The sequence below is a fragment of the Oenanthe melanoleuca genome, chromosome 8, assembly GCF_029582105.1.
Source record: "Oenanthe melanoleuca isolate GR-GAL-2019-014 chromosome 8, OMel1.0, whole genome shotgun sequence".
Lineage (NCBI taxonomy): Eukaryota > Metazoa > Chordata > Aves > Passeriformes > Muscicapidae > Oenanthe > Oenanthe melanoleuca.
Genome location: NC_079342.1, coordinates 5,855,324 through 5,880,697, shown reverse-complemented (window position 1 = coordinate 5,880,697; position 25,374 = coordinate 5,855,324). Strand labels below are relative to the sequence as shown.

The following is a 25,374-nucleotide window of genomic DNA, read 5'->3' as shown; positions in this document are numbered from 1 at the left end:
TCATTGTTTGTTTTGTGTCTCACCATGTCTCCCCTTTTATCTTAATATTACAGGGAAACTTGATATTGACATGTGCTACTGGGAGACTTCTGCTACTGGAGCTTTGCTTCTGTGTATTTTAACACTAGAAATTATTCATCTAAGCATGACCAGTATGTTTTAATTGTCAGCACATCTTGAAATATTCATCCTTCAGGGAGCAAGACAAAAAGTCTTGCTAGGACAGAAAGTGCCAGAGCAGCATAAACAATATTTGCAAACAATGTGATGTTTCAAAGCACTTTGTATGCAGAGAGATCAAAGTGGGTTTGTTCTTTTCTTTCTTTGCTTTGTTTTATTTTAAGACCTATATTTAGTTAATGTTGCTTTGGGTATGTAGAACTGTATATATTACTTAGCATAGCAGTTAGTATAGCATCTTTGTGCTTGTGCATTGAACATGATGCAAATTATGAAACAGATACAGATTGCTTAATCTGAGATAAATGTTGAAAGTTAAGTGTTACAGAAACTGAGAAAGTGCCTTTATGTTAATCAGTGTTCCAGAACCTAATAATTTTCTTTATAAGTCATAGCAGTAGATATTCAATTCATATATTTAATGGGAATGTTAGAAGTCAAGTCACATTTGTAAACAAAAAAGGAACTATGGTGTATGTTACCTTAAATTAATATTCATTTCAGAGAGCAGTATTTACCCATTACAAAAAAGTAGTATGTTTTAGAAACCAAAGAAACCAAATTTGATATATATATCAATTGTTCTAGAGTTTAATTACCATGTCCTGTTCATACATGGTTCACCAGCATTTATGAAGGCTTTTGTTTAACTTCACAGAGTATTAACTAGATGCACTGGAATATTGCAAATATGCAGGGTTAGGCAGAGACAAATTTTATTCAAGATCTACTTTGAACAACAATGGCCAAAAGAGATGAATCTGAAATCAATGTTTTCAACTTTATAAGGTTCTTCTTAAGAAAATGTTTGCTACAGAGAAGCATTGAAAAATGGTGTTTTGTTGAGATCTGCTTATTGACTCCTATAATCTGAAATTCTTAAGACATTCTACAATACAATTTTTAGTTGTTGTCAGATAAAATATGTGAGCAATGAAACAAGAATTCTCTTTCATAGCTGTGTTAGAAGTTATGGGCATTAATAGAATGCACAGATGTGGGGATAAAATCTGCTTTATGTATAATGAACTGCAGTCCTCCCCTGTAGAAATATCTGTGCTTAGAAAACTGATCACATACACTAAAGATAAGGTAGTACAAAACACAGTGTTATACAGGATACCAGCCATGTCTGGTCTTGAATAGTGCTAAGTCAACAAAGAAAAGCACTTTATAAACAATAGATGAAATATCTTCCTAACTTGTGCTAACTACTGGATAGTTCAGTAGTTATTAATAGGATACAAATTCTTTCAGCTCTGGAATATATTTACAGAACTAGCTCTGATACTTTCTTCCTTCTTCTTTTGAGTATCCTGTTATTGTCTTTGCTTCCGCCTTTGCATGTATGAGGTTTATGTTTTCATTTGACTTAGCAGTGCTAAGAGAAAAGGATGAAAATGCTCCCAACATTGTAAGGGCCAGACATAATCCTTAATCCTTGTTGAATTTTGCTTTGTTCAGCCAAACTGGGAAAAAAATGGTTCCACAAAAGTAAAACACATCCTTTGCATTAGTAGGAAGTGCAAGCACCAGTCACCAAGTGTCAAAAGCCAGGTTCATGTTGCTGAAAGCTTGGGTGATGCTTTACTGTGGGCCACATCAAGGAGCTTTTCTGCCAGTGAGTGTCCATTAGGTAGGTTCTGCAAAAAGCCACAGGGCTTTGAATAGCATTTGGCAGGAAGTAGGTGCTTCAAGCTTGACATGAATGACTAATACTGAGCAGAGTGCATTTCTTGGTAGTAGTGCCTTGGTGGTACTAAAGTGGGAAGTGTTGCTGTCCTCTCTTCTACAACCTGTCTTTGCACATGCAGGAGGGAGAAAGCAAAAGCTCCCTCAGTTAGTGCTGCCCAGAAACTGTGTTGGTGGAATTGAAGTAAAAGTGAGCAGATGAGTACTCCTAAAACTGTCCCAAAGATGATGACATACACATGCTGGAATTCAAGATATAATTGCATTATAAAGAAATTACATAATTTTCCAAAGTGCTAGCTTTTCTTGAGCCTGGAGTTGGACAGTCCCAGTGTTGCTTTGCTTCTCTGAACTCGTCTTGCCCGAGAGAGCTGGCCAGGCAGAGCTGGCAGGTGTCTGTGCCTGTCACTGGTGCAGGGCTCCTCAGAGAGCAGCAGGGAAAAAAAATCCAGTGAACAAGGACTGATTTCAGGGAGGGAGCAGATTAGGACTGGACTTCTGTGTTGCATCACTTTTCATGTCTTTGTTTTTAGAGGGGAGGATCTTGCTGAACTCTGTTCTTGGAGTTCAAGGTACCACACAGATGTGTTACATTTAAGATAAGAGACTTCATTTGATTTCTTTCTTTTTACTCAATAAAAGCAATGTGTAGAGAGTAGTGAAGTGGACTGTGTGTTTCAGTTCAGGCTGAAAATTCTGCCACATTTGTAATGACCTTTTAGCGTTTCAGGGCATCTGATAATTGTTTCTGTTAATAGCAGATTGGTATTGCTTTCTGTGGAAGCAGATTTGAAAACAGATCGATATTTTAAAGAACTACAAAAAGGAATGAATCTGCTATGAAAGTTATGAATGGATGAATCTGTTCTGAGCTTCCTTTTTGTTGCCAAAGCCTTCCTGTATATTTAGCAAAGAAATAACAAACACTAAATTCTATGTTTTGGGTTTTTTTTTAAAAACAAAGACACTATAGATTCTTATTCCAAAAGCAAAACAAAGAAGTGATGTGTTCACTTTACCCTTTATTCAAACCTTTTTTGGGGAAAAAATGAACAGTTTGTAATCAGAATTCTCTTAAGTAGTTTACAAGTGTTACCAAAGGATTATAATCAGTAACCTTTGTCTTAAACTTAGCTGCTGGGCTTTGTGGTGCTTGAAACGAGTATACATTGTACAATGGCTTAAAATCTTGCTCTTTTGTAAGTAGGTCTATAATGCCCAGCTTTTGAAGGAGTTTTAGTAATGAATAATTGAGATTAAAATGCCATGTGTCCAAAAGTGATGGTAGACAAGTAATTGTGTATCTGTTGGTGTTAAGAGAGGGTTTAGATTTACGTTTGTGTGTAGCTTGCTTTTCTTCATTAGCTGCTTCTAGAATAGGGCTTATTGCATAATTGTTAGATGTTAATTTTACTGTATGTTTGAAGGAATGAGAAACAGATAAAGTGTAAGAGCAAGATGGTAAACAAGAGCACATAGATGAAGACAAAGGTAAACCAAATCATCTGTGCAGGGTGGTTCTTAAATATGTGTTGTGTGTGTTTGGTTTATAACTGTCTGTAAAAGAAATTTTTCTTGGCACATCAGAAATGATATTTCAGTATCTTGCTCAGTAGCTTAATGAAGTAGCCCCTTATCACAGTGCAGTTAGTTCCCTGTTTTTCTGGCTTCTTGTTTTTGGGTTTAATTTTGGGTGCAAGTGTGTATGTGGGATGAATTGAGACTGAGACTGTTTGTTAAGGAGATGCTCTATAATTTGAAGAACAACAGAAATGTATTCTTAAATTAGACTTCTATTTTAAAAATTTATCTTGCAGAAGTTTTGTTCAAAAGAAAGATGTTGCTTCTCATCATCAGGGCAAGTAAAGATCCTGGCATTTTATTCACTGTAGATGAGTTACCTGTGCATTTCTTGATGTTTAATGCATACTTGGTCTCCATGTGAAGGCACGTTGTCTTTGACATAGCTGGTGAAACACTGGTTAATAAAACCAGGTGAAGTTAATCACAGCAGGTGTTGCTATTCAGTGCTTTGGTGATATTGGCCAGCACGACCTGAAGCTGACTGAAGTATCCAGGAAATGTCTTCTGAGAGGTGCTTAACTCTTCTTTCCAGATCTGATGGCTTAAAATAGGCCTGATGTTCCTGCAAGGAGCTCAGTGTGCAGTGTGGGGAAAGAAGACTGCCTGCTTGGAACAAAACACCTGAACCCTCAGTCTAATATATGCACTGTATGAAACTTCTTTCCTGCTTGTATCCCAAACTAAACCATTACCCATTTTTAGTGATCTCCAGAGGCATCACTCCTCCCTCTTGCATGTGTGAAAATGTTCTGTCCTTGCTCGTTGTGACTGGAAGGGGATCAGTCTGGCTAGGGAAGGGCCTGGAGGGCTGCCCCATCACCTGCTCCTTCCATTTGTGTCCCTAGTGAGATTTCATTCTTGTATTTATACCTGAAAGAAAAATGGAAAATGTGTCAGAACACAGATTCTAGCCTTCAAAGCAGAAAGGAAAAACTGGTAGGAGGTTTTGCAGGGTTTTGGTCCTCTGCCTGCAGCAGCAGCTGATGGTGCTGGGCATAGACACAGCATGCCCTGTCACTGCCCAGAAACCACCTTGATGGATGTCACCATCATCTCTCCTGTGTGGGTACCCATGGTCACCCTGGGTTTGGAAGCTGGTGAAAACAGACATTTTCTCTCAGAGTGAAATGTGAGCCTATCTTGTGCAAGATCACTGGGGTTTGAGTTCTCTTCATACCCTTGGCCTTGGCAGTGATCTTGAGCAGTCCTGTTGGTGGCTGTGGTACAGAGTTTGTGAGGAGGTTCCTTCTCTTTGTTTTAAATATGCTACTATTGATTCCCTTGGATGACAGTTTTTATATTACAAGAAATAGGGATTATTTATTTCCTTTTCTTCACTTGTTCCATAGGTCATGTTTTACCCCCCACCATCAGCTGTGTCTCTTGCCTGAATGTGTAATTTATTGAACCTGCCCATGAGTTGATGCTTTTCCATACCTAGGTTATATTACTTTATATTCTTCTCTCAATCTTTTTTGGGTTTTGAGGAGAGGGTGGTCCAAGGTGGTATTGTGCTGTAGATTTCTACAGAAGCTACAGGGAGAATTTTGAAGTGTTCTGATTTTTAAGTCTCCCACGTTAACATTTCTTGTCCTGTCAGTAACCTGGTGTAGAGCTAAAACTAATAACCATAAGAAAATCAATTTCAATTATCATGTTCTTGAGTTAATACTCTGTATTTGTTACTTCTCAGACATTTTGTCTTTCTGAAATCAGTTTATGTATATCCTCTCTGACAGGCCTACATATCTGTGAAAACGTGCATCTTATTGAATCATTCTCAGTCAATAGCTGACTTGCATAAGCAAGTTCTTTGGTACCATGAACAGGATTATAGTGTTAGATCCTCCGTTGTTTTTCTTCTGTGGCAGCTGCGTTGTTTTGGGAGGCTGACTTGGGTTCCTCTGTATCACTGGTCAGCTTCAGAGAGTGCTGACTCACCCCAGGAAGACCTTGTGTGATTGCAGATTGCAGTGGAGGTGGAGCAGAAGCATGCCTGGTCATTGGTGCAGAAGGCAATCTTTTCTAATTTAAGTAGAGTAAACGCTTGCATTGCTGTTTTTCAGTATCACTTCTGGAGATTAGTGGTAATTTGATGGGGTTTACACATGATTATTTCCAGGTAAGAAGTAGTTCAGTACAAGCCTGAGGGTGCTTGTGGCAGTGCAGCAGTTCCTGCAGGCAGTGACTGCAGTGTGCAGTACATCTCTCCTTCGGAAGCAGGCCAGCCAGTCTTGGGAAAGATCACAGAGCCTAAAACATCAGAAGTTGACTTAAGTACTTTTATAGCTAAAGAGATTAATACCCAGCAGTCTCTAGGTTTAACAGCTGTCCTGTGTGGGCTTTTTTTTAAGGGCATTACAAGGAACATTAAAATACTTCCTAAGCATGACTGACCGGTTTGGCAGAGGGAGATGTGCCTGATGTCTGATACTCCTGAAGACAAAGAAGGTTCTTGTCTCCTGATTGCTGCTTTCCTTTGCAAATCCAACCTTGTTTGCCTATTGAGAGAGCTGAGGTTGTTTCAGGCCCATCCTGGATTGTTGCATTTGTGTCCAGGCTCCCAAATCCTGTTACTTTCCTCATGCTGCTGCCATGACCGGGCACTGTGGGGTGCTGGTAAAGGATAAACGTTGTTGTTTTGTTTTGCCTGTTATGACAAGGATGATTTCACACTTTCTTGTTTCAGCACAAAACACACTTTAAAAAAAAACAAACAACCTCCCCAAAAAACCTAGCACACCCCCTCATGTTCCCCCAATCAATCAACCTATGCCAGACAGCAATTTGTTTGCCTCTTGTTTTGAGACACTCTGGCTCTCTTTTCATAACAGATTGGGGAAATTGATGAGAGAGATGCATTTCCTCATCTGTGCCTTATTCTGCTAGCAAAGCCCAGGGAATTCTTTCCAAGTACACACTCAAAAGAGGCCGTAAGAATTCCAAGAAGATGCAAACATCAGTCTTTCTGCAATAATAAATTCTTTTCAGAGTTTCAAAATACATAATATGCTTATTCAAACATTAAAATATTGCTCAGATCTAGATTTTTTCTCTGACCTACTTATTTTGGGTTTGTTTTTTTTTCCCTCAAGATGAAAGAATAGGTTTTTATTAATGTTAGTCCACTTAAGTAAATTGTCCTGCTTCTGTGGATTACTCATGCTACAGCAGTGCAGGTGTTGCAAAGAAACAAAGTACAAGTCATTGCATTTTTTTTTTTCCCCTGGAAAATCCAATGGTTTGTTTGCACTCTAACTATAGATACCCTGTCTTGCCTGCAGTTTTCCTTACAGGTCTTGTTTCATATAGCAAGGCATAAAATACTTCTGTTGCCATACTTCTTTTATTTTATTTGCTGAAGATAACTGGGACAGTGGGCAGTAGTGGCGCTACACTTTCAATTAATTCTGGAAGATACAATTCTTTTTGTATGTCTTGAGTTCTGCTTTAGTCTGTCCATAGTGAGTATAAAATTAGGTTCTGCAAATATCCAGAATGGTGGGTGCTTGGGTTTAATTTAATAATCTGTGTATTATTTTAAAGACACACATAAGCAATAGCTGCTTGCTTATAAAATGCATTTACTGACCCATGATTTAATTGATCCCTATGACTATTTAAACCTCAGGGCTTTAAAAGTTTTTCTCTTATCTTTATGTTAAACAATGGAAAGTTTTACCGTATGTTCAAATAACGTCTTCATCAGGTTCACAACAGGATACCATAGTTAATTTTCAGTTGAGTGCTTTACAGGATTTTCTTTTTGCTGGCTGGTTGGGTGAAAGTCTAGACACTGAGAGACGAGGCGTTAGAGGGGCCTCACAATATAGTTATTGTGAATGGTAAGTAGGAGCAGCTTCCTCTGATGTACGGACTCCGTGCCCAAACCAGTGGTACAAAGGCATAGCTTTTGTTCAGGGGGATAGGGGCTAATCCGAATGCTGCACACTGTGAAAAACCTTTTATGGAAGGGGGGAAAAACTTGCCTTGAAGGTGAGAGGTCAGCAGTTTAACCTCTGACTACAAAACAAGAGACCAGTGAAGAATGGGACGAACAAGGGGGAAAAATACTTCAAGTACTCCATTCTTTGTTTATCAGAAATGGGTCAAGCAAATGAGTGTCAGGAATGGTTACAGGAGTTCTGATGGGCTGCAAGGAAGTCTGAAGATGTGCTCTGGCTAAGTTGTGCATTGCTATGGAGTTTGGATTTTGCACAGCTCTATTTTAAATGCTTGATAAAGAGATCCCCAAAACAAAATCAAATCTTTCAGCAGTCGTGAAAAGCACAGACACTGCTCTCTTCCTCCTCAGCCCATATTAGGTCCTTTTGTCATTAAAATTATTTATTCTAGTTTTCCTTTGTGTAGATTAACACAATTTAGTATTTGGCCTTCTAACTCTTTGCACTGTTTCTGGGCTGTTTTTTAAAATTTGTAAGGAAGTGTCACAGTAACCACATGCTCACGTGTTCAACAGGCAGTGAGATGGGTCTCTTTTAGCTAAAGCCATGGATCTTTGGGTGGTCAGTGCTATTGTACAACAGCAGGGGAGAGCTGTTTCCAATCTTTGTGCAAAGGGAATATGGAGGCTTTCCCCTCTGATCTCATTTTGATATTATCAGTGCTGGGAGTTTAGTCACAATCCAATTAGAAATGATGGAAGTTATGTTAACTAATAGTTAAGCCTCTCATATTTTCAGGTCCACCCGTTTGAACTAATGGGTTGTGCTGCTCTTGGCTCAGGCTGGGAGAAGATACCAACAGTGATTAATACACTTGGTGCACTAAAGCTCCCTGCTTGGCACACAACCATTCCTTGTGCTTGACTACATCCAGCTCATGAGAAGCACTGCTCACCTCCCTCCCGGCCTCTCCCAGCATGCCAAAAAGCAAAGAAGACATAATGCCTTGCTGGTGCACCTCTGGAAGTTTTATACTTCACTGGACATAGATGTATTGTGTATATGAGGTAAATTCCTCTTCCTGCTTCGCACAAAGGGATTAAAGCTAGGCTTTGTTGTTGACCCTCTTCACATGTTGCATCTTCAAACACTTGCTTATGACCTGGACCACTTTAGGCCACTTGCATTCAGAGAAGTGATCAGGAACCAGCAGTGTTCCTCAGCAAGTCAGTGGCAGGGCCTCTCAGCACTCAAGGAGATGTATTTTGGTACAGGCTTGATTTTATTTGTGCTTGGAAATAGCACGCCTCAGACATTGCTTGTCCTCTGACCCTTGACCAAGTTTAATGTTTTGTTTCTCAGTTTCACAGGAATCTATCTTTCTTATTTTAAATAATTTAAGAGTAAATTCCATAGAATAATATTCTGACTAAAACTATAATGTGTACCTCCTTTCTTGAGGGCAAATTCTGTTTAATATATTTATAAATGGTTTGGATGAGGGCATGGTGTCCTCCCTCAGTAAGTTTGAAGATGAAACCTGGTTGGGCAGGAGTGCTGATATGCTGGAAGGCAGGAAGGCTCTGCAGAGGGATATGGGCAGGCTATATTGATGAGCTGAGGCCAACAGTATGGGGTGCAATTAGAGCAAAGTGCCAGGTGCTGCACTTTGGCCACAATAACCCCATGCAATGCTACAGGCTTGGGCAGAGTGGCTGGAAAGCTGCCTGATGGAAAAGGACTTGGGAGTGCTGGCTGACAGTGGCTGAACAAGAGCCAGCTGGGCACAGGTGGCCAAGAAGGCCAAGGGCATCCTGGCTTGGTTCAGGAATAGTGTGGCCAGCAGGACCAGGGCAGGGATTGTCCCTCTGTACTGGGCATTGGTGAGGCAGCACCTTCAACTCTGTGTTTGATTTTGGGCTATTCACTTCACTGAGGACACTGAGGGTCCAGAGAAGGTCAACAGAGCTGAGGAAGGGTCTGGAGCGCAAGTCTGTGGGCTTGATAGGAATGAAGAATTTAAGCAATAATAAGTCATTTTGGATAACTTGTTAAAATTAAGATGTGATATTTGCACATCCATGATTCTTGAAATCTGTTTTTAATATTCTGTATTTAGTATTTTCAGATATCAGTGGATTTTCACTGCTCTGGAAAGTTCAGGGATTTTGTTTTATCAGAGTGGTGGAACACTCAAGATAAGACCTGAGTTATCTGAGGCATGCTTGAGAGAGAATGTATGCCTTTGTACTTGAAAAGTACAGCAATATTTTCGTGTCCTGTGGGGTTTTTTTACTAATTAGAAAAAAAATGAATTAAAAAGATGATATAAGGAGATACCTTATTTTATGCAGACATAATTTACAAGCACATTCTGTCCCATTCATTGGGACATGTCGCATTAATTGATTATGATATTTTCAGCATGAGTGATTATGATTAGTCTATATTAATAAAAAAATGGAATTAGTTATCTTAAAGCAAAGCAACTTCTGATTTCTCTAGCTGCATATTGAGTCGTTCTTGATGAGAAGTGTATGTGCATGGGTAGTGATAGGTTTTTGCTGCAGCATAGTATATTTTAATGCTAGAACTGGCTTGTCTGAAAATACTTTAATGTTTCCTCCAAAGATTCTTTTGCATCTCTAATGAAGATTGGTTGACACCTGTGATTAATTCTTAATGTTCTGAGCCTCTTTTGTTTTCCTGTTAAATGACCAATGAGACAATGGTACTGTTTTCTTAGGTTCATCCAATCAAAACTCTAATTTCCTGAGATCAGAAAGTATTTTGCTTTCTGCTTTTAGCATTGATTCCCACTGTACACTGTGCTGGTCTATGTTCTTACATACATTTATAGAGCTCAGTTGTGCTCCAGGAAGTGGATGTCTTTCATTTTCAGAAACAAAACAAAGAACAAAGAGAAAAGCTCCATGTAGTTACCAAGTTGTTACCAAATGTACAGATCCATTGAGCTCTCCTCTTGTGCCTTGCAATGGTGAGCCTGCAGCCACAGCAGCACACTGTCTTACTGGTGGAGATGGAGAATGTGCAGGAGGACAGAACATGGGTGTGAAATGACTCAAGTGGTGTGGGGCTTGTAGGAAAACTGAGGTTTGTTTCATCAGCTGCGTCAAGGAAGAAGCTGAAGTACGTAGAGAAGGGAAACCAGAATAATTAGCCCTTCCAATAGCATCAAACCCTTCAGTGCAACACTGAACGTGGAGAAATTGGGCAGTGGGAGAAGGGCAGTGGTTGGGAGGACAACTTTTCATAAAAACTTTCATACATATTAATGTAATAGAGTGCATAATGTTACCTGTAGTGCTGTATATTTTTGCTCCTTGTGCATTCTGTGTGTAGGCAACTGTTACTGTTGTGCGGGTTTATTGGTGCATTCAGAAATATTAGAACCAGATTTATTTGGTAAATCAGTATTTTCAGATGAGACAAACTTAATTTATGCTGTTGTTACATATTAATAAGCATTTCCTTGTTCTTTCCCATCTATAATAATAACAATAGCATCATTTTTTCACCTTCCTAATTTTTTGACTGCACTGCATACACAGGCCTTACTCATGCTTTCCCTGGGCTTATCTCACTTCTTTCTGCTGTAATGCTTTTAGGAAAGTAAAACGAAGACCTGCATTACTTAAGGGGCAGAAGTGTCCAGTTCAAACATAGGGATGGCCCATCATTCTGCAATGCTCCCTTCCTGTAGTTTTTATCTTCCCATCTGCTCTGCTCTTCCAAGTATGTACAGGTCTGTTTTCTTTCCCCTTTCTGCTCTGCGTGGTGGGAAGCACTCCCTGGGCTGCTGCTGTGCCTCTGCTGAGGGGGTGATGGAGCAGCCAGAGCCTGCCATGCCTGGCTGGTGTGTCCTGGCTTTCCAAGCTGCAAAGCTGGCCTGGCTTGGGCCCCCACCCACCAGCGCAGCCGTGTTACCTCGCACAGTGCCTTTGTTGGAGTAACTGCTTCTGACAAAAACTTCTTGTACTTTTCGAGCAGCTAGTTTGAATGCAGACTGCTGAAATGGGAGAAGGCAGCTTCTGACCTTGCCTTCTGGAAAGGCTCAATTTACAAAGGATGTGTTGAGTTCTGACCCCTGTTGGGCCATGCGAGTGCAGCCTGCTGGTTTGAACTCAAGCTTTTTCTATTAGAGTGAAATATATTGTCTGCTATTATCACACTGTTAAATTAATTTTCACTATTTTGTGCATGATTTATTTGAGATTTCACTGGACAAAGCAGGCATCAGGCATTGAGGTTTTGTAAGATAAAACAGCACTGCACTTTAACCACATCACTCTACTTTGTAATGGGATGTAAATTAAAGTAATGAATCTACGTCACCCTTTCTACTATTCTGAATAAATAGTATTCTGTTTATTCACTGAATTATGTGATGCCAAGAACCATCTTGTAGAATTTCCTAGTTGTTGAATGTGCTTTGGGATTATTAACTGAGAACCCAGATCTCATGCTTCAAGGGCTGCAGGACATAAGACCATTCTGGTAGATCCTCTTTATGTGTTTCAGGTTGCTGTTTACATCTTGGGTTTTGCTGACCCCTCTCCAACGCATAATTGGAAATTTTGACCTGGGTAACTGTAAACCCCTGTGGGAAAAACCCTTGACTTGCCTTTACTTATTCTATGTGTTTGTGTGGCTTGTGCATTGAAATAACTAAACTTGGCCCCCATGGAAATGTCCCTTTTTTAATGTCCTTTCTTCTGAATTAGAAAAAATAAATTTCAAAGACCTCATGATGTTTGAGAACCTGAAATAACTGATTTGAGGTCAGGCAACAGGTAACTGGCAGAACTGAAAAAACAGTGTGCTGCTTCTAATTCCCAGTGTGCTGTGCTGCTGGCTGAGTCTGTGTTCAACCTCTGCTGAAGCAGAGACAGACCAATATTGTTAATGCAGCTCAACTGCAACAACAAATTTCCTGCCTTCTCTATCCACTTTTTGACTCTTCAGAGTCTTGAAACAGATGGAGAGAAGGGTGCAGAGAGATGCAGCTATGACAGAGTTTATTTTACTGAAAGATCAATCTATATTTCAGTTAGAAAATGCTGAAGAAATTATTTGCATTAGCCTTCTGCCATGTGTGGTGTTCTCTTTTAAAAGGCTTAGTAAGGCAAAAGTGCCCAGTCTGGGAACATCCCTGGGATGGGACTGACATGCAGCTTCTTCTCCAGTTCTGGGGAGTCCTTGGTGGGGATCAGAATGATCTGTGTTCCCTGGGATGTCAGGTACCAAAGCCATGGTGCCTCTGCCTAAGCCCCTGGGTCTCAGCATGCACTGTGTGTGGTTGCTGCCTTGGAAATATCTGGTAGACCCCTTCCTAATGTTAACTTTGTTTTCTGTGGAAGAATCCCAAGGTTTGGTGATTCTGTGAGGGTCATTTGGTGAGTGACTGGTATATCTTCATTAGCTGCAAAAATGAATCCTAGAGGGGACTGGTAACACAGAGGCAAGTGTAAGGTTGTTTTCTGTAACCTTTTTTCTGAGCATGGTGCTTGGATATTAAAGTATGAGTGCTTCATGACAGGGGAGATCTCAGCTGTTGGTGTAACACTGATCTTTCTGTAAGCAACCTCTCTTAACCCGCTCTTTGTGTTTTGTTCTTATCAAAAGTTTAGTGTTGACTTTTAAGGATTGGTATGGGAAAAATGTCAAAACACTGATTTTCAACTGTGTGCTGCCTGCTATAGGCATATTAGGGTGGGTGAGTGTGGGCCAGCCTCTAAAATATTTTGTTGCTGATTCTTGCTCACGTGGAGGTCCCTTGGGACAGATGGCCCCTCGCCGCTGCTGGTTCGATTACAGCGATCACCCACAGCTTCTGAAGAGTGCGAAGAAAAGAAATTACTTTCTTTGTCAAGGTGTTTTCATTTCAATTCTCACCCATTAGCCCTGTTTGGTTAAGTTTTGAATTACTCCATCAGGTGACTGATGAGTTTTATTTTTCCCCCTGATGATATTAAAATAGATTTGGGGTAAGATGAGAAGGCAAGGCAAAAAAAGATTTGTGCTTATTGATCAGTGCTCCTTCATCTTTGTTCTGGCTTAATGTGTTATGAACAACAAAGATTAAAATGAACACTGAATCAGAATATGCTAGAAAATACATACTTTAAAATGAAAGTCTGTGAGCTGTTTACATATATAGCAAACTATATGTATGCTATGGTTAACCAACATGGTTGTTAGAATTCTTGAGCTCTGTGTAACTAAGGTTTGTGATTGTTTTAATTCACATATATCAAATTATGAAATGTTGGATTAAGTAATTGTAGCTGTTGAGGTTGGTTATGTTTCAGCTGTAGTGATTCAGCTGGAGATGTTCAGAGGATCAGGAATCTTCCACGCCAGGTTCTGGTTGCCAGTGCTGTTCTACTTCCATACCTTCTACCACAGCCTTAAGCAAAATGTGAGAGGTTTGAATTTCATGTAGAAAATGCTATTTGTAATTGGAGAATGAAAAAGGGATAAAGAATTTGAAACTATGCCTTTATAATGTACAATTAGATTCATTCTTTCTCACACATGAGCAGAATATCATTGCGTGATTCCTAGGCTTGTTTCAGAGCATAATCATAGAGATGGGGTGAATACAGTAGTATCTATATTAATGAAATAAAATGTCATAAACAATCTAGAATTGAACAATGAAGAGAGAATCTAACCCCTTCTCCCTGTACCTGTCCTCAGTTGTGAAGACAGTGGTAGTGGGATTGCTCTTCCAAGATACTATGTATTCCACTATTGCTCTGGCCTTTAAGCAATTTGTCCCTGTGAGTGGTTGGGTAATAGGTAGTTACTTACCTGTTAATTATTGAGTAATCACATTTTACTGCTTGTGTTAGTCAGTATTCAAGACAAGGGGCATAATTTAGTGGGACATCGTGCCTTCAAGTGCCCACAGTTTGGCTTTGCCCAGGATGTGGTCCTCACCAGCAGAAAGTGGAAGGAATGCTGCTGCACTGTTCAGGCAAGAGGTGATGGACATACATAGTCATTATATCATCTTTGGCCAAGAGGGAGTTCCCCTGCAACACTCATTTTTTCTTGAAGTAGCTAAAGACTGGACTAACTTCTGCTTAGAGAAAAAAGCTTGCAGAAGGCATGGTAACTTTAATATAAGATTTATTTCTGTAATGTTTTTGGAAAATGCCTGTCAAAAATGGCTTGCATATCACTCTGTGTTTTCTGCAGTCAATCATTTTGCTTTATAGGGTCACATATATCCCTGGTTTCATGTCCAAGCTGACACCAAATTTGTTTTTCTCAGAGTAAATCAGGAGGCAATAACTCAGGTATACATAATGTAATGAGACGTAGTTTTTGTCATGTGCCAAAAGCTTTTTGATTTTTCTATATGTAGTGTGTGTGGTTTCCAGAAAGCAAATATAACAGTGGAGTCTGTGAGGTAAAATGGTTGTCTCTGGTCAGACATCACTGACATGGAAGAGCAAGTGATGGTCCACCCCTAGTGTACTTGGCAGGGCAAGCGTTTTGCTTTTTCCTAATTTAATTAGTGCATATAAAATCAATATTGCATATTTCCTAACATAGGAAAATTTCGTGTAGCCCATAATATTTTTAAAGAACTTTAAATCCCATATCTTCCTTTAAAATGAAGAAACCTCTGCACAATGTCTGTTTGTAGGGGAATGTGGCAAGTTACTCTTTCACTCTTATGGGGAGTAAAACTTGTAAAACTCGTGTTTTCTTGCAAAGGTGAATGCTCTTACTCTTTTCAGGTATTGTTAATTTCAGTAGATCACAGCACAACCAGTCTCCTTTAAATTTCTTTGAACAAGAGACCCTGGAACAGCAGAAGTATTTGGTTTAGTAAACCTTAAACATTATCAATGACTGGAGACATACGTGGGCCCCATTTACTTCTTCTGCTTCTTTGTTTCTTAGATCCTTTTTCTTATGATTCACTCATGATTACAAATTAGAAGTAGGAAAATTTAAGAGTAACACAGCTTCGTAAGGCATATGGTTGTTGCCATACTTTAAAAGGTCATTCTAAAGACTTACCAGGTAAAAGAAACCCCTGCTTATATCATGAAGAGACCAAATAAAGGCTGAACATACTCATTTTATCTATGCACTATCTGTGCAATGAACTCTCACCCTGATTAAGGTTTTAGCTAGAAGCATGGCTAATAGCATTGCAGCCAAAAGGACCCTTTCTTTCTGTCTATAGTAAGCTGAAATAACTTACTGCTCTGTCCTTCAGTGGGACAAATTCTTGGGCTAAAAGGGATTGACCTGGTGCTCTGAAGGAGATGTCAAGTTGTGGCTAGAACTTTTAACCATCTCCCTGCCTGTAAAAGGGGAAGAAGTATTTATTTCCTAGTTCAAGTGCCTTACAGATGGGGAAATCTGAAAGACTGAAGGAAGTTTTGGGTCCAAAACCTGACAAAGTCCTGCTTCTCTACAATGTACTTTGCAGAACCTTGCTTGTGATTAGTTGGGAGGTCAGTTTTTGCACACTGTTCTCACATTTATGAAAACCTTGAGGAACCTTTGTCACATAAGTTTAAAAGTAGAAATATTTGAAGATAGTTCTGTGATAAACGGTACAATCAGCACATGTCGTGTACGGCTTTGCAGTGCCGTGTACACACATCAGATTGTCACACTTCAGTGTGGCTGGTGAGCTGTTAATGCCTCGGTGGGGCAGCAGTGGCCAGCACCTAAAAGCTGTGGAGTTGCTGTGATGTGATGGGGCTGGCTGAGCTGGACCCACTGACTGCAAATGTGAGTGGTTTTTATGGGAAGTAGAGAAGATCGTGGTGTGCATGTGCATGGTTTTTGTTAAGGGCTGAGTGACTTTTAGAGATATGGATGGTACCTTTTTTCCAGAAACAAAATTCTGGATTTCCACAAACATGGTATCAGCACTGATATCCTGAAATCATTTGCTAAATATTATGTGTTTATAGGAAGATGTAATTAAATTCTGAGCCAATTGATACGTCCATGAGTAATTTGTGCTACTTGTGAATGGGAGCAACTTTGTTTGCATATTATCTTTAATCTGACAGGTTTTAGGTGCCCGAGAAGTTAGGGACTGTTCCTCAGTTTCAGTTTTTTAAAATCAAATTGCTTCAGTGTATTTTGTTTTTGTTCTTTCTTTTGATTACTGATGCTTGGAAAATACTGTAACTCCCTTCTTCTCCCCTTTTCCATGGCATCCTGCACTTTTTCCTCCTGCTCCTGGCTGGCGCTTCACTTTGATCCCCCAAACCAGGGAGCTGAAGACCACTGCTGCACCCAGATCTTCTGGCAGCAGGGCCTCCCATTCTACTCCATTTTTGGCACTTCATGTATGAAACTGTTAACAGGCGGATTTTAATATGATATACAGAAGTCTTTTTTTGCAAGAAGTTATTTTTTTATGTGAATGCTGTTTTTTTCATCAGATGATTTCATCTGTAAAAATCCTTGGGTTGCACGTTGTGGTTCATCTCTTATTTTGTTTCTGAATCCCTGTTGTAGTGATCTGGTTGAGTATTAAATACTATATAGATTAAAAAGTGTCTCTAAAATTACTGTTGAGTGTTTTTGGAAAATTTTTTAAAGTATAAGAGACCTTTGTTTTTGAACAATAGCAGTGTCATAAACTTAGATAACTAATTTTTTATTGCTGAAAACTACTTAGTCTAACAAAATCCATTCTGCTTATTGCTTAAATGTGTGTTTATAAAGCTGTTCCCTGAGATAAAAATAGATAATTTAAGATTTATTAATTATATTCTCATGTTCACGTAATGAAAAAAAATGTGGCACTTGTTTTTTCCAGCCAAGAAAGAACAGTCTGCAATAAGCTTTGCTTTGCTACCTTCCTTTTCCTCATTATAATTCTTTCCCACCCCCTTAACTCCTGGCCTCAGTCTCTTCTTTCCCCTCTGTACTGACAGCTTTTTTCCAATGAAAATCTGTACAGCATCAGAGAAATGTAACTGGAGGAATACTGAGCAGTTATCTAGTCCATTCCTCTGTCCCAAGCATGACCAACTCTGCTTGGCAGTCTTTTTGTGTGTTCTGCTCAGTACCACCAACAAGGTGGTACTCCTTGAGTACTCTCCAGAATACTGTACTACTTAATTAAATCTGTTTCATTTCACCTTAGCTGTGTTTTCCTGTCAGAAATATTCTCTGTTGCTATCCAAGAGAATTATCCGAGATGATGTTTCTCAGCATGTGTTTGTAATTTCTGTTCCATTACCAAATTGAATGTGTGCTAATTACCTTATCCTATTGTATTTTTGTGTGGCATTTATAATCTGCAAGCTTGATGATTATGGAGAGTATTATGGAGTGTATTTAACTTGTCAGTTTTTGGGAAAGTTACAACTCACAAAGCTTTCACTTTTTTTTCATAGTTTAGAATATACTGCTTCTCTAATCTACTCTGTCATGAGAAATAGTACCTTTGTATTTTCTTTGATTTGTTACAGAAGTTAGACTGTGTTAGAAGTTGTTTTCCTGAAAATATGGATGACATGCTTTATGACCTTGCCTTTACAGGAATAGATTCTTTGAGAGAAATTACCTTGAGGATCTGCATATGTTTTCCTTTTGTCTTACTGGGTGTCATAGTTGTCTGCATTTGTCTTCTGGAGCAGTTCTAGATTATGACATCTTGAATTCTATTTTTTTAAGCATTGCATGTGACTTGTTTTTCTCTTAGTACTGCACTCTTCTGGTACCTCAGCAAACCTTTCCATGATTGTCTCTCATTTGGCTCCTGCCAAGGGAGATGTTCTTTCCAATGCTGTAGAATATTTAGCAAAGGAATTTTCAAGTGTTATTGGCAGGTGCTGAGATTTATGTCCTGGATGTGGTAGACATAGGAAAAAGTGCTGTTTGTACATGGAAATATCCATTTACACATGCAACAGTATATATATGTTTATACATGTACCACACAAACTGTGTTATGTGTGCACTTGACAATTTCCTCTTACTACTACATTTACTTAAACCACTTGTCCTGAAAAGTCTGTTAGAAAAAGTGAAGGAGGAGAAATTCAGTAGTTCCTCAGCTGACTATAACAACAGCTATTTCTGCATGGTTCTCATCCTCTCACCCATAAAATCAACATAAAATTGACCTAACATTGCCAGATCAGACAGGGTATCTGGAAAGTAATCCTCAGGGAAAAGAAAATTCAGTCTTTGTAAATCTGAATGTAGAGTGCATGAAGTTGCAGAATCAGATTATACTTTCTCTTTTTATTTCTAAATAGGTACCTTTTGTTTCTTCTTTTGCAACCCTTTTGAGAAGTTGCCCCAAAGATGGGTCAGATGCTGCCTGAACCCAGCCCCGAAAGCATAAGCTTTTGGATAAAACCCCAATCCCAGACTTGGATAATTAGCATAAAAATCCTGAGGCTTTTTATAGGTGTTAGAGTTTGGTTTCAGAGAGTAAAGGCATAAAAAGAATATAGTAACTTTTCTTTTTGAAGCACAAGTCACATCAGATTTTCTTACTTAATAAATGTTTGGCAAATACCTACTAAAATAAGCAGTTAAAAGCCAGTAATAACAGCTGCAAAACCCAGCTGAAAGCAGTTGGACAAGTCTTGAAGGAGTGTAATTTTTGCTGAGTGTAGTACCAAATGTTTTTCTTGCATTGAGTTAGGAATAATTTTTTTTAATATTGGCTCTTGTTTCTTTTCATGAAGGAGTATTAAAAGCATTGTTCTTCCTGTTTAGATCACATGACTTGAATTCTTCTCTCATTATATAAGTGTCCTTTCATGAGATGAAAGTAAATATTTTTATACCTATAACTGAGTGAACTGGAATTTACTTTAGATTTGTTTTTACCACTTCAAGGGAGACTGAAGTAGTATGAGAGGTTCTTAGTATGAAATGAAAGATGGCAAAATGAGCATGACATTAAATTAGAGTTTTAGGGGTATTTTGTCTGTCGGGATATCAGGGCACCAAAAGAACTTATTGGATCTGTTGATCTTGTCATTAGATAAAGGGTGGCCCTATGAAATGCTGTTAGCTCTGCTGGCACCTCGTTGATGTTTAAATTTTACCCATGTTTTGACCCCCAACCCCAAGGTTTTGCTTAATTCTGAGCCTGTACTTTGCTCATGACTGTGACCTTCTAAAAGAACACCGGAGGTTTTACTATTGCGATCCGCTTCCTATTTTGAATCCTGGCAGTTACATGTGCTCTAAGGAGAGTGAAGGAAAGAAATGACATTTCTGTTCTATTTCAGAAAGCCCAGTGACTTTGTTACTGTGTTGCTAAAGCATTCACTATACTAAGTGTTTCTCATGTAACTACTTCACATCTGCCAGAACCATCTGCCTGGCTTCATTGTGGGAAGAGGCGATGTTGCCAAGCTCCTGGCTGGCGATGGATGCTCCGGCAGCCTGGCTTCTTTGCAGAGCAGTCCCCTCACCTCCTCACAGCCCATAGTGCCTGGGTTTTGCAATAGAAGCACCTATAAATGGTAATGCAAGACTTGGGAAGTTGTGAACAAGAAATGGGTGATGAGAAACGGAACTAGAGGCAGCTGGTAACCAGCTAGTGTTGCACGAGCTGTAGCAAATGCTTGATGCTGCAGTGCTGCTGCATGAAGCAGTCCTGCTTTCTTCTCACCACAACTCCCTATTCCCCAGTTTTTCTTCCTTTTTTTTCTGGTGCAAACCCAATGGTTTTGGGGAACTGATCTAGTTAACGCTGACCTGAAAAGTTTCAGGCAGTTGATCTGGGTCAGTTCCCTCATCTGGCTGTGACAGTCTGCGCCAGCAGGAGACAGGCAGTGCTACAGCTTCACCAAGTACCTGGTAGTGGGAGTGCAGAGGGATTGCTCTTTCAAAGGGAAATTTGTCCTTGAAATGTTTGTGGACATATGGCATTAGATTTACAAGTTCTGTTGAAGTATTTTTTTGGATTCTACAAGTTTTCAGTGCTTTGTAGCAAGTAATTTATGGATTACTTAACATCGAGTATTTGATATGTTACCATACTTGCTACTCCTTGGATTTATCAGGGATCACTGTTGATATGTAATTAGTTTCTTTTTCATGATACCAATTTGGAATAAAACAAAGAGCTCCTTTACAGGATTGTCAGACTCCTCTTGTACATGGTCATTATACAGACTTGTTTGCAATTTAAATATGCACAAAATAGATCAGGAAAGAAAGGTCTCTGTTGTAAATACCTTTATTTATTTGCTCTTGTAATCTTATAAATATAGCATTTCTTGTTTTGTATCTGCCTTCAAAAGTTCTTGCTCCCCATAGTAATGGAGGAAGATTTGTTGTGCAAAATACACACGTTTTATTAAATAATAGCTGCAGAACCCTTCCTGGATGTTCTTAGGAGAAAAAACAAGCTTGTCCAACAAGTAGAGTAAAATTACTACATTTTTATTTAAAACGTCACTTAGATTTGAATTAGATACAAATTAGGTCTAAATTGAATGGAGTTGATTGACAAGTTGAATTTTGTAACCTGTTTGAAATATGTGTTCTACTGTTGGCTTAAGATGTGGCTTGGGGTGAAGGAGGAATGCTGACACATCAGTCTCCAGCTCCTGGTGGCTGCTCATCAGCAAGTTACCTGTGTGACAGCTCTGTGCTGAACAGTAGGATTTGAGATCAGCATCTGGGAATGACACCACCAGCAGTGGCATTTCCCTTCTCATTAAATCTCCAGTTTGCACCAGCAAACATATGTGGGACCCAAAGAAGAGCAGAAACCTCCATACCTTGCCAAAAGTGGAAAATCCTGTGATTCTGATGGCAGACCTAGCAATGAGAAGGAAGTTCGAGTTATCACGTAATGCTGGTGTTAGAGCCTGAAGTGGAAATCTGAATAGTTTCCCAGACATTGGCTCCTTGGAAGACAGGAATGCAGCAGCTCCTGAGGCAGACAAGAGGTGGCAGTTCCCATCAGGCAGTGTCTCCTGGCACTTGCTGTTGTGTTTCTCCTTGGTTTTCCTGCCCTTGGGCACCCAGAGCTGCTGCTGGCCTCGTGTCACTGATGGGAGCACAGACATGACCGTGGCTGGGGCACCAGCAGAATTACAGAGCTCTGCCTCTGGTCCAGGCTTTGGCACTGCCCTGGGTCTCCCTTGCAGGTTGATAATTCCACTATCAGCAGCTGGACAAACAGTGCTGCTGATGTGTTGTTCAGAAGCCTGTGAGGCTGGGTGGGTGTTTGTGGCAATGTGACAGTAGCAGCTCAGAAAGGGTTTGTGTCAAAGGAGATTAAGCTTGGCGGGGGGGGCAGGATGAAGGTCATAATTTATGTTTTTGTTTAAAGGTTATAGTTCCAATCATTGTGATAGAGGCTTTCAAAACAATATTGAAGTGGAGACTAATACGTAGCCTAAGTAACAGTGATTATTTTTATAATTAGAATTTTACAAGAGGGTGATGAAAACTTTGAGGTGTTTTTGAAATGCTGGTTTTAAATGGCACTGAACAGAAAATACTGAAATATGCCAGATCTTCTAAATTCTTCCTTGACAATGCTGGTTACATTGGTACTGTCGTTAAAATCACAAAGGATGTTTTTCTGTACTTTTATAAAGGCCTTTTTTTCCCCTTATAATTTTCTGTTCTTTTTCCCTGGGATGAAAAGAGGTTTTCTATCTCTTTATTTCTTAATTGAATTAAAAAGGGAAAATTAAATATGCTTAAATAATGGGGTATTTCAGGAATAAAGGATTGAATATGCAAAGAGTTCAGTACATTATAACCTGCTGCCATATGTAAAACAATAAACATACAGTTTCATAAATATGAAATAAGTCTTTTTAATAATCCAGTATCTTCCTTAGTTTTTAGATATATTTTTTGCACTTGCCTCAAAGCTTGACGCTAAGCTGACCCTCTCTTTAATATTAATGTACTCTGACTGTAATACTCTGTTCCTTTGCCTCTGATTAATGCTGTCTGTCAATTATTTACAGATCCAGTGGTACTGTGGAAGTTCCCGGAGGACTTTGGAGACCAGGTTGGAAACATGAGATTGAACTTTTTTTTATGTTAGAATAATAATAAAAAAGCTCTTCTATTCAGCTGTGGAGAGGCAGATGCTAATGATAGCAGGGTGGAAGTCTTCACCCAACTGGTGGCTTGGTGATTAGATTGCCTCTGTGACAGGAATATGCAATAGCAGTTGTAGAACATGGAATATCGTGCTAATTCTCTGTATCACCATATTTTTGATATAGAGTATTTTATCAGATGGTCCTCTTAGACATGTGGGGTTTTTATCTGTTTTGGGATTGAAAATGTGGAAAAAAATTATCGATAAAACTTTGTCAAATATTGATGTTATAAAAAACAGTAGAACAAAAAAGTTGTGTCAGAATGTGTGCATTCCATTCCTTTGATCCTTTTCAATGCATGATTTTTAGATAGTTATTTAATAATATTTTAGAGATACCCTAGTTATTTGCTAGGGGGAAAAATCCTCGGACCCTTATAAGAGACTGATTCTGACTGTTACTGATTCTGAAAGCGTGAAAATCCTATCTTCTATCTATAATTAATCCTCAAAGGAAAGTTTATACATACAGGACTGATGGATTATTTCACTGTTTGTAGTGACAGCAAGCTATTAATTAGTGTGTTGGGTTTATTGCCCCATGACTATTTTATGAAGGTTATTAATATTAAACTTTAATGAAATTACTAAATTTTATTATTTTAGCAACTTGTACAAGAGTTTCTTACATGGAAATATTTTTATTTTCATAGAAGAAAAATACATAAATATAGAATAAATATCTCTGTCTCAATGGCATCTTTGCCTCTTGCCTTTATACTAATATTGAGGCAAACACATTCTTCATTGGTAATATCACCACAGTGGATGATCTGGAAGTGTTGTACAGTAGATCTTGATAAATTGTTGATTTTTTTTTTTTTTTTTAATCAGTAGTACAAGATTCTATAAAGACAGATATGAGGTGATTCATGATGAAAAGAATAAATATACAAACATAGAAAGTAGGATGTCTGGTTAGGGAATAGCATCAGTCAGAAATGTGCAGCCTGTAAAACAGTGACAAATGAGCAAAGTGTGCTGTTATATGTTCTCAGCTAGGCATTCAGCAAGTTTTCGTAATTATCCTGGCTGCAGAGTGATCATCTTCATTGTCATTTAAATTCTTTTTTTCTTATTTGTTTTGTTCTTTTTCTCCAAGAAAGACTTGCTCTTAAAAAAAAAAAAAAAAAAAAAAAAAAAGAGAAATTATGTATGAAGAAAAATGGGAGCTTATTCAGCAAGTTGAAGGTTATTCAAAGAACAGCTGGTGTAGAAAAATATGATTAGAAGATGAATCCCACTAAAGACTGGAGAGGAATCATACAGAGATGCAATAGACATACCTAATCTATAAACAGCAGAGGCCTCAGGCAGCACTTACCTTTGGGCTCTGAAAAACCTGTGTCTGCACATTGTGTTTCAGCCATGTAGGGAATCTGGTGTTTCAGGTAATTTGCCTGTGTTCCTGGGAAACCAGATATTTTAATCCTTCTCCTTGCAAGGGAAATTTTTACTGTTAGAACCACTGGATTTAAACAGAATATATAGCAGCTTCTAAAGCAAACCCAGAACCAAGTCATGAAGTGAAATCAGAGAAGCCTTCTCTGCACATGTGTGTGTGCATATTGAACTGGGTAGGTTTGCATTGGAGACCTGAGTATCCACCAGATTTAATTTCTTTACAAACCAAAATCTCACGGAAAACTGTGTGGAGAATGTTTAAAAAAAAAAAAAAAAAAAAAAAAAAAAGAAAAAAGAAAAAAAAGGAAAGAAGAAGAACATTCTCTGTCCCGTTTTTCAGTCATTTCTATTTTAAATGTAAAATGTGTGAGTTAGTTTTTGGATGTATCCCAAAGAATCATCTTTCCTAAAATTGAAGGGCTGTCTGTTTGCATAGTGATGTGATAACAGTGGGCAAAATATTTTCCTCTCTTCCTGAATTTTTCTACAGTTTATCATGTCACCTTTTTGTTGCTTTCATAATGCAGAGAAAACTTGTCTAAGCCATTTTGACATTTTCTTCCTCTTTCTCACATTTGTCCTCTAAGTATGTCTGAACTTCCCAGTTCTTACTCATCTCTAATCTTCTGTTTTTCTTCTGCCCTGCCAGTTTCTTTGATGCTGGTCAATATTCTTTTGGTGTACTTTTTTCTTAAATATTGACTTTCCAAATTCATGTTTTGCAAAACATCCCATCTGTTGTGAATGGGATGTAGAAACTAGAGTTGATCAGGAGGAAGACAAGACCAGAGATTTGTCATAATTACTTACTCACAGACTTGCAGTCTGTCAAGTAAAGGAAATATTAAGGCAAGGTTTTGATACCACAAAAGAATTTGCAAGATTCATTGTTGATTTCCTTATCTGCTAAGACTGCAGGGAAACCACTTATTTTCTCTCTGGTAATTCCTCAGATGCCAGAGTAAGAATGAAAAGAGAAAAACATAGAATGGGGAAGGAAAAAAAAGTAAAGCTTCAAGGCAGGACATGAAAAATGCTTCTGTTTGCCAGGAGTGTTTCAGGAAGTGTATTTGCCTTTTTTTTTTTTTTTTTTTTTTTTTTTTTCCATTTTATTTTATTTTTTGAGGTGGGAGTAATTCCATTTTTAGTAACTCTCAAAACTCAATGAAAAAATGAGCTCATGCTGGTTAGAATTCAAAGTACAAAGAGTCACACTACCATTTCAAAGAAAGTATCTATTTAAAAGTGCCTCAAAAGCCAGAAGAACTAATCTGTTTGAGACATCATAGAGTTACAAGTTACTGTTGTACTGGCATTAGTGCTATAAAAATGAGTTTCACAATGCTGAAAAAGTTGTGAATGATCTCAGCACTGTAAAAAAAAAAAGGGGAAGATTTCTGATTTGAGTATATATAGGCCTTCTTTGATTATCCTCCCATGCTCAAATTTGTATGAAGAATGAGTTGTAGCCATTTAATGGTCTAT

The 25,374-nt window shown here is 38.7% G+C and overlaps 1 protein-coding gene across 2 annotated transcripts in view; it reads left to right on the top strand.

The window, feature by feature from the left end:
• DENND1B (DENN domain containing 1B) overlaps positions 1-25,374 on the top strand; it is a 147,706-nt gene that overhangs the window by 15,148 nt on the left and 107,184 nt on the right. For both annotated transcript variants that reach the window (XM_056497184.1, XM_056497183.1), the window contains exon 3: positions 22,346-22,389. In XM_056497184.1, the coding sequence (XP_056353159.1) occupies positions 22,346-22,389 (44 nt within the window). The remainder of the gene's footprint in view (positions 1-22,345; positions 22,390-25,374) is intronic.